The sequence below is a fragment of the Leishmania donovani genome, chromosome 11 (assembly GCF_000227135.1).
Source record: "Leishmania donovani BPK282A1 complete genome, chromosome 11".
NCBI classification, from domain to species: domain Eukaryota; phylum Euglenozoa; class Kinetoplastea; order Trypanosomatida; family Trypanosomatidae; genus Leishmania; species Leishmania donovani.
Genome location: NC_018238.1, coordinates 285,089 through 294,409, shown reverse-complemented (window position 1 = coordinate 294,409; position 9,321 = coordinate 285,089). Strand labels below are relative to the sequence as shown.

The 9,321-nt window shown below is 61.0% G+C and overlaps 2 protein-coding genes across 2 annotated transcripts; both read right to left on the bottom strand.

Annotated features, from left to right (window-relative positions):
• Nucleotides 1-1,096: 1,096 nt before the first annotated feature.
• On the bottom strand, nucleotides 1,097-2,431 carry LDBPK_110750 (hypothetical protein, conserved; the record flags this gene model as incomplete). Its single annotated transcript, XM_003859003.1, has 1 exon — nucleotides 1,097-2,431. One exon carries the CDS (start codon nucleotides 2,429-2,431, stop codon nucleotides 1,097-1,099), a length of 1,335 nt encoding a protein of 444 aa, XP_003859051.1.
• An 828-nt stretch (nucleotides 2,432-3,259) lies between these two features.
• LDBPK_110740 (hypothetical protein, conserved) lies at nucleotides 3,260-7,066 on the bottom strand (the record flags this gene model as incomplete). Its single annotated transcript, XM_003859002.1, has 1 exon — nucleotides 3,260-7,066. The coding sequence occupies one exon, from the start codon at nucleotides 7,064-7,066 to the stop codon at nucleotides 3,260-3,262; it is 3,807 nt and encodes a 1,268-aa protein (XP_003859050.1).
• Between the last annotated feature and the right edge of the window lie 2,255 nt (nucleotides 7,067-9,321).

Genomic DNA, 9,321 nt, shown 5'->3' with positions numbered 1-9,321 from the left:
AGGGGTATGGAGGGGGGGGGCGAAGGGGGGGGGGGGGGGGGGGGGGGGGGCAATGCACTCATGACTAAAGGAAGAACAACAAAAGCAACGCTGCTGGCGGGGATCAACGCAGCAAATCGCAACAAGCAAAAAAATGTTCGCATGAAGCGTGAAGAGCGCCCGCGTGCGTGTCTGCACGTGCGAGCTGGACGCGATCACTCTTCTCCGCATGCTCCCGCTCTGTGTCGCGCGCACGCATATTTTGCGTGCATCGTCTGCCGCCCCACCACCTCCGCATGTGCAGTGCCGCCACACACTACATGAGCACCACAAGATGAAGGGAAGCCATCAAACAAGTGCCGTCTCCTTCCTGTTGAACATCCAGGTGGCTGCTGTCGAAAAAAAAAAAAAGAAGGGGACGGGGCAGAGAGCTCCGTGAGGCGCCCGGCACGCGCGCGGAGGCGCGACAGAGGCTTTGAGCGCACAAGCACAGATAGAGACACGCACACGCGGACGCTGGCAAGAAGATACAAATCACATGCAGCAAGAAACCAAAAAAAAAAACGTCGATGCCGCACAGCCAAGGAACATGGAAAAAGGGCATAAAATGCACAAGCGGGAAGGGGCGCGAGAAAAACAAGACGGACACGGCAACAGGAATGCGCATGACGCCTCCTCCACCCCCCCCCCTCGACACACACACCGGATATCGAGGAGGACCGATCGGTGTGCGTGAGTGTAGCTTTTCGTTCCCTGCCGTGAGCTGGTGCGTATGCGTGCCTTCGCTTGCTTGTAATTTACATGGAAACGGGTGAAAAAAAAAACGTGAAAGCACACAAAAAGAAGAGAAGCGACAGTGTACATTACAACCAGGGCCGGCAGAAAAGGGCGTTAGAACGGCAGGGAAGTTGCCCACAACACACTACAAACAACACGCAGGCAAACGCGGCATGAAGGCGAAAGACGCTAGGCGGACGGCAACAACGGCAAGCACATTGCCTACCCACGCGCATACACATCCGAGCGTCCGTGTGCGCATCGCCAGGGCAGAGATGGACGGACCACGGCGGTGGTGCGAGACAGAGAAGGCGAAGGTTGAAGGGAAGAAAGGCTGCAACTACTCACGGAGCTTGTGGCAGTGCGGGTCGGCCTTGTCGATCGAGGCCGCCTTCTCCATCGCGCGCATCGCTGACAAAACGCCGGTGCTCACCCGCGACGCAGCGTGCGCCTCGCTGGACTTGAGGGTGCCGTGCGCGTTGCGCAGCAAGCCCAGCTCGCGCGTCGCGTTTGTTAGCTGGCCGGCCATCATCTCCCCCGCAGTGGCCACGGGGCTGGTGTGAGTGTCGCGAGCGTCCGCCGGACCGCCAGGGTTTCCGGGCAGCTCTGGCAGCAGCCCCTGATCAATGAAGTCGCTCTTGTAGATGGACATGGTGACGTAGTGCTCCTTCTCAAGGCGCCGGCTCACCGCGCACCGCTTCTGCTCCGCCGTTGACAGAAACTGCGGGTTCGTGCGGTCGTTCGTGTCCAGCGGAGCACCGCTCGATGATCCGCGCAGCGTCCTAGAGGAGTAGTGCTTTCCGGCGAGACGGCGCAGCAGCGCTGCCTTGTCCGGGTTCGCGGAGGCGTCCAGGTTGTGGGCTGCAAGACTGCGCGCCAGGCTCAGCGGCAGCTGCGAGGGGTGAGCCTGACTCGTGTCGCCGTAATCCCAGGAGGTGCACGTGTATGTGCCCATCACACCATCCCCAGGCACGCAATCATTCCACGTGTGGCGGTGGTCAGCGGTGTTCTCGAAGACTGGCGTCCACGTAGCGTTGGAGCTCGCGTGTTTCCGTGGCAGCAGCGAATCCTTTGATGTGATCTTCGGCGCGAGGTCGGCGCCGTCGTCCTCCATCACGCCGTGCGGCTTGAGCAGATCCGCATTGTAGGCGGCAGTGGCGGCTCCCGCGTAGCACACCGGATCATGCACGGCGCCATCAGCGACGTGCCGGGGTGCCTGGTAGTCATCCTGGTACACTGTATGCGGATGGCTACCGTCCGCCAAGACAATGTGAGCGGAGACAGCGGGGAGATACCAGTTGTGCTGGTACGCCGTGCCGTTATCCTGGCCTCTAATCCTTGCCGCAGCTGCAGAAGCGGCTGAATCTGTCAGCGTGGCGGCCAGCCAGGCCATATTCTTCACGGAGCGGTCCTTGTTTGTGTAGTCTACTTGGTAGATAGTGCGGTCGTCGCGGTCGCCTGTGTCAACACCGTAGGCAAAGATGGGGCGGTTGCGCACTTCGCCGCTTATTTCCTGCTTGAAGCCGCGCCCACTGCCGCCGTCGCTGCCTGCCAGACGGGGATCGCGGTTGTAGTCGTAGTCGTAGCGAGTCATGTACGTCGACATCATGTTGGCTGGCCCGTGCGGGGGCAGCAAGCATCCCACGCCCGCCGCATCTTCCCTGGGCGTGCTCATGGTGCACCGATAAACCTCTTGGCTACCAAAGACAGATGCCGGAACTACGGTGACGCTGGTTGGCGGTGGCACGAAGGGTAGAAGGGGCGGAGGCGGCGGTCACGTGTCACGGAGTGTGGGTGTGTGGGCTGCAAGAGCACAAGAGAAACCGTTTAAGAAGAGCAAGAGAAGTAGAAGGCAGCGTTGCTGCCGAGACATGCGCAGGATCTCGCACCGGCACAACCGCTTTCGTGGCAGCGGCGTATCGCGGGCGAGAGGGTAAGCGGAGGCAGCAATAACAGGAGTGGCGACACTATAGAAAAGTCGCACCGAGCACAAAAAGAGAAGCATCGTGCATACATAACGGTGAGAGAGCGGTCTGTGTCTTCAAGTGCTCCATATATCAGGATGCGTGGCGTGCATCCATCGGCGTCATTGCGCCGTACTCTTTCCCAGCCGGTGATGGGCAGCAGTGGAGCAAGCGCGACCGAGAACTTTTTAAAAGGCGCGAGATCAGCAGCAGCTCATGCGAGCATATGCGCTTCGCTTTATGCCGCTGTTGTTGTTTGACGAAACACGTCACGGATGTGCCAGCCGCACACAGGAAGCCATGGAAAAAAGAAGTAGGTATATGCGAGCCGCGGCTACACACACATTCCGCACACAGGCACACAGACACCTCGGCTGTGTTTGCGAAGCGATGGGGCAGGCAACCTCACCCATCCGTCCATCCCTCCTCGTGCACGTGTGTGTGTATGTGTGTGTGTGTGTGTGTAAGGAGGGGCCACTCACAAAAAGAGAGGGAGATGGAGAGCCGCCATCTCCCGTGCATGCGGTCACCGCGGTGTATCATCCATCCTGTCTCGGTGACGGATGATGCACGATAGCCAGCAGCGATACGAGCTCATCAACGCAGAGTTCCGTAAAAGCCGTCGTCGACGCAGATGCCTTCAGCTTGCACACCTGCAAGTCGCTCACAGCTTGCGCTGCAGCAGAGGCAGGTGTCGATACGATGACCGCATTCCACGCCGCACGACAGCGCCGCTGAATAGCTGTGGCCTCCATGATGCGCGCCAGCGGTCGCTCACGGTAGAAGTCGAGTATCGAAGCGAGTTCCGCTACGCCCCGCGAAGCTTCCCCTGCCCTCGCTACGCACTCGTTCATGTGCGGCGCTGTGCCGTTGCACAGCTGCTTGCTCTCGCCTCTGCTTGTTGCTCCATGTGTGCCGAGTACGAAGACTGCGTACGCCTTCAGGAAGTTGGTAAATGGCGTCGCCGCTGAGTAGTGCTGCAGCCCGACAGCCGCCGCGCATGGTGAGGGGTCTGAAGTGGGGTAAGATGTCCCCTGTGCATCCCCAACTCGAGGTGCTGCCTGGAGGTCTGCAGGGCTCGCTGGTGGCGGAGAGTGGAAAGGTGTGAAGGCCGTTGCTGAGCGTGCCGTCGCTGTCGTCGCCGCCACCTCCTCACCGGCTGGAATGGCAACATGGCAAAAGGGAGGTGCCTGATTGATCCATCGCTGCTGTTCCACCGACGCCAACAAACATGATGCGTGGGATGCAATAACTGGCCCGGCAATATCATCAGCATCTGCGCCGCTCACGTGCTGCACTCGCTCTTCGCAATCACTCTCCGGTGTCGCAGGAAGACGGCGCACGTCGGCCCCATCTTCATCGAAGCTCACCTCTGTGCCTAGCGCCGCCCCCTGCGCGTCGTCTGTATGCTGATGTTGCGATGGTTGCGGCATCGATGACGAGGCCGGGAGCAAGCTCGGTGTGTGGTCGGCGAAAAACTGGGCCGAGAAGCTGCTTCCCGGCTGCGGGTGCTTCTCCCTTCCACCTTCTAGCGCGCTGAGGTCCTTCTCAGGCAGCTGCAGCAGGGAGTGCCCGTGCAGCAAAGCATCAGCAGAGATCACTCCGTCGTCGTGATAGTGCACGTATTTCTCTCCATGTGTCTTGGTGTTCGCGGATTCGACGACAGCGCCAGCAGCCTCCGCCTGAAAGACTCCTTCGCCGCTCTCGGAGGTCATGGCATGTTCGGCCGCTGATAGGGTCATCAGCGGAAGCGCATCCTCTGTGGACGACGTCACGGCGGGCACAACCGTCACCTCCTCCGCAGACTCAAGCAGCTGCGCCGCAGAAGTTGGCCATACCTCAGCCGCCTTCACCACAACTTTATCAGTGGGAGTGCTCGGTGCGCTGGCTCTCCCTGTGGAAGGGCCTGAACGGTGTGCCTCTTCCTCTCCGACCTGCTCCAACCGACTCTGCTGCTGCTGCCGGAGTTGCTGCGAAGCCTGTGAGTCGAAGGAACTCGAAGACGCCGAGGACGCTGTCGTTGACGACCATCGCCCTGCGTGCGGTGCAGAAGCGGCCGATGTCGAGACCCCTTGCGATATCTCCACGACAACACTCGAGGAGGCATGCGCAGCGTTCTCACCAGCTTTGTGAAGGTCGGTCAGAATCACTTTTTTGACCGGCGGCGGCCCACCATTGCACACCCCATCGGCTACCCGTGTAGCGCTACCAACTTCGTTACGCATCCCCTCCACACCCAGCATACCCACGTCCTTACCCTTGCATAACTGCGCTTCGGCGGCAGCAGCAGCAGTATCTGCTGCAGGGGCCATGAAGGCGTCGGTCCCCTCAGCCACGATGCAAGTCACTGCACCAGGCACGGGTCCTGCCTGGTCCTCCCGTCGCTCTGTCTCCGGCGCCTGCAGCCTCTCCTGCGAGACTTCGTCTTTGGCCACCAAGCGAGAAGCAGCAGCAGCAGCCTCGGCGACCATTGTCGGCTCAGGTGGCGATGCAGGCACGCTGAGTGGCTCCAGCGGCAGCGCAGGCGGCGGCAGTGGCGCCCCTGCCACTTTTCGAAACGCCTCCGCGACCTCTGCGACGCCGCGCGTAACGTGAATCTGCACTGCAGTCTGCCCCTCGCCATCGGCTATTAGCACGAGCACGTTGCGGCCGTACAGCCCCATCACAATGAAGGGCCCAGGTGGCAGTGATGGGGTCGTCGTCTTGCCTGGCTTTGGTGCGCCGGAGAGCTGCGCAGCGGCAGCGTGAGACGACAGGGCGCGCGGTACAAGCTGATCACCGTGCACGACGCCGAAATGCGCCTCCATCAGCGCCGAATTGGTGTTGCACTCTAGCATTACACCGAAGCGGCCAGGCACGAAGACACGGGTGCCTTCTTTTACAAACAGCAGCGCAGCGGCGGTGAGCGGTTTCGGCGAGGGCGACGGAGGTGACAGTGAGAGAGGAGCGGGCGTGCCGCTGTTCTGCTCGTCAGCCTCACTGGGCCGCAGCGATGTTTCCTGCCACGACTTCTCGGGCGGCGCTCCAGTAGCAGCTGATGACAGCGCAGAGGGAGGTGCAGATCCTTCGGCGTCGGCGACGGCAGCAGCAGGGGACACCCCCGTCGCACCTGGCGGCGGGTCTACCAGACCGTGGCGACCGCGAATGTCGCATGCATCGTGGCACCCAATGAGCGGTACCGCCCACGCACGCGTGTCCTTCCAGCGATACCCGGCCGGCGGTTGCGATGCCGACGATGAAGTCGAGGGGTCAGTTGCGTGAAGTACGACATCGCGACACGTTTCCACCTGCGGCGGCGCTGCATCAGGGGCCGTTGCGGTAGCCAACACAACTGGCCTAATCCACGGGATTCCAAATGCGACGCCGAGAAACACCACCTCCTCAGGCGGCCGTGCCAGCTGATACACGCGGTTCGGCTGCACTCGGAATAGTTGCTGCAAGTTCAGCGAGGGTGCGTGGCCGCACATCGGCAGACTCCAGCGCAGGGGCGGGCTCAGGTACGCAGGTGATGTCGAGGGCGGGACAGGCGGCGTTGTAGCCGATGACGTGGACGGCGACGGCTCGCCAGACGCGGGGGCCGGGTAAGAAGGTGAGGGTAAGGTTGCGCCAGTAATACCATCGCGGCTCGACTGTGCGTTCTCAAGTCCACCGCTTCCCCCAGCAGCAGCTGTCCTTGCGGGCCTCGGCAGCACCGGGTAGCGCAGTGCAGCGCCAGAGGCGCCGGCGGCGGTGCTCTGCTCGCTCGTTGTGTCGTCCGACTCCGCACCCCGATAAAAGTGAGCCAGCTTCGCCACCGCACACACCAGCAGCGGGAGGGGGCACAGTCGCCATCCCTGCGGCGGCGGCACCCGCTGCGCAAACGCCTGCGCGTCCATGTACGCGAATCCGGCGTCGTCGTAGCCCAGCAAGACGGCACGGTGGTAGTTGACCGCTTCCGGCCACCGCCGCCGAGGCGCTTCCGCCTGCCCCGGCGGCGGTGGCTGCTGAGGGAGCCTGCCGTCGAATAGAAGCAAAGCGCACCGGGTCAGCTCATCATCGAGCTCAGCCATCGACGCCGCCGACGCCGTCAGCTCCGCGCCGTGGGCAAACGTGAGCGGCACGGGTTGGTCCTCCGAAGTCGTGACTCCGAGTGCACCTGCGGTGTCGCTCGACACCGTGGGCTTGCTGTCGCCAGCGTCAGAGGCATCTGCTGGCGCGTGTTCCGCATCGATCTCCTCGATAGCAGCAGCTTCTGACGACGGCGACGCCCCTCTCGACGTCGCGCGCGATGGTACCGCCGAAGACGCCACGGAGGACGACGACGAGAGGAATTCCACTTCGAACCCCTCCGGGGGTGCCGATGGCATCGTAGCAGCAGCAGCAGCAGCCGTCAACGTCTGCGGCCCTGCTGCATCCTCCGGGGCCCGCCGGGCATCTGTCAGGGCAGCTGCGGGTGCTGCAACCTTCTGTGTGGACTTACAACCAAGGGGCCGGGATGGAGGGAATGTGGGTAAATGGTCAAGACGTGGCGACAGCGGTGGTTGCTGCTGCAGCGGTGGTGAAGCACCTCGGAAAGAGGGCTGCGACAGGTGAAGACGCACACGTCCACCTTGCGGGGTGATGAGGTGCACAAAGCCGCCGCTGCCACTTTCGAGGTGCTCGTAACCCCCAAAGCAGAGCGGCTCCAGTCGCATGGCTGCGACGGCAACTGTTGATGGTCCTTCGCCGGGCATGGCGGACTAGAAGAGGCGCGTGATGGTGAAGGCGGGGGAGACTGAGGATATGCTAGTGGAGGCAGCAATGACGACGTGACGTGTACATGCGTGTGTCGGGGGCCTTACCTATGGGTAGAAACGAAGAGCAGAGGCAGGAGGCTGAACAAGAACTAAAGAGCAACTTCACGTGTGCTGGAAGAGAGCGACCGGGATGGTAGAGGCCGCCTTCGGGCGAGCGTCGGCGCGCGTATGCGTGCGTTGGTGAGAGAGAGGAAGACCGAGGGTGTGTGATGTGTTGAGAGGTACGCCTCTACCTTCTCTCTATTCCGAAGTAAACTACGATCAGTGTATCTCCCCCCCTTACCTCTCGTTTCGGTGGCGCTGGGCAGCACTCCTTTTCTTGTCGTTCGCCTTTTTTCTGAGAGCGGTGGTGGTGGTCGGTGCTGGCACGCACGCTATCGTGAATTAAGGCTACATACGCCATGGTCAGTGAGCACGCCGACACATGCAAAGAGCGGTAGACGCGCACGCGCATCAGGTTACGCCATCAGGGGGGAGAAATGGACGAGTGAGGGGAGGACATCAGTGAGAGACGTGGTGGTGGTAGGGGGGAGAACACCGAGAAAGGCACAAGTAAAACATTCAAGCGAGACGATGAGGCAAGCCGTGCGAAGTCGCGCAATGCTGCGCTGTGCGCTGTGCACGTACCCGTAGCGTGGCCCTCGTCCACATATTCTGCCCTTGGGCTTTCGCTATCGACTTGAGGACTGGATGGCCTAGAGCCGCATACGCCGGCCACACACGCATACGTGCAGATCCATGGGCACAAACGCGCCATCGCCTACCGTGCGCACCCACGCCCACCCCCATGCAGAAGAAGCGTGCGGCGAGTGCGCGTGCGTGTGCTTCTCCGTTTCTTTTCTCTTTGTTTTCTAAGAGTTACTCCCAGGGGGTCACCTTCTGCTTTCTTTCTACTTCTCCCTTCTTGTCGGACCTCGCCCTCCCCCTCAGCAATGGCAGCGACAGTGCCGCAGCGACAGCAATATCCCACCGCAACGTCGTGGCCTGGCAACGCACCGCCATCGGCTTCCCTATTCGTTCCATATCCCTACTAGGCATACGGAAGCCGTGTACATGCGCGTCTGTGTACGGGGTGTCGAGTGTGAGCGTACGCAACCGTTGGAAGTCAGCGGCCAAGAGGGGGACGGCAAGAAGAAAAACAACGTAACGCCTCAGTCGACCATGCAAACACACACACACGCCGTTTCCAATGATGGGTTGGAGCAGGGGCAGAAGGAAGGGTCAGGGGCCTCAAGCAAGATGTGGCAATACCGCTAGGGGTGGGGTGGCCAAACCACGAGCGCACTGAAGAGCATCCATAGCATTTTCCAGAGGCGAAGCACTCAACACAAGACACCAGCGCTTGCGCCGTCACGAGGGGAGGGCCAGGAGAAGTAGAAGAGAAATCCGTGAGGTGCACAAGACGAAGGGGGTTGATTGGTTCGTTGGTCACGGAACATGTACAAGGGCCCCCACGCCATGCCTGCGAGCCTTATGCGGAGGATCGTGTAGTACAATGAAAAGAGAGTCAGGTGCGACAGATGCATGGAAGCCCGTGCCGGTGGCGCCGACACGGATACAAAGTAATTAGAAGATGAGACGCACGTACAGCCAGACGAGAGAGATGTACACAAGCACAGCGGGCGAGCCACACACAAACGCCGGTACAAGCACAACGCACTGCTGCTCTACGCCCACACCAGCACATGCCCACAGGCTCACGGATGGCGTGAGGCGGATGAGGAGGGAAAGCATAGTTGCCTGAGCACGCAAACGCGCATAGGCAGAGCCTCAACTTTTCCTTTTTTGTTCGCCTTAAAAAAAAAAAAAAAAAAAAAAAAAAAAAA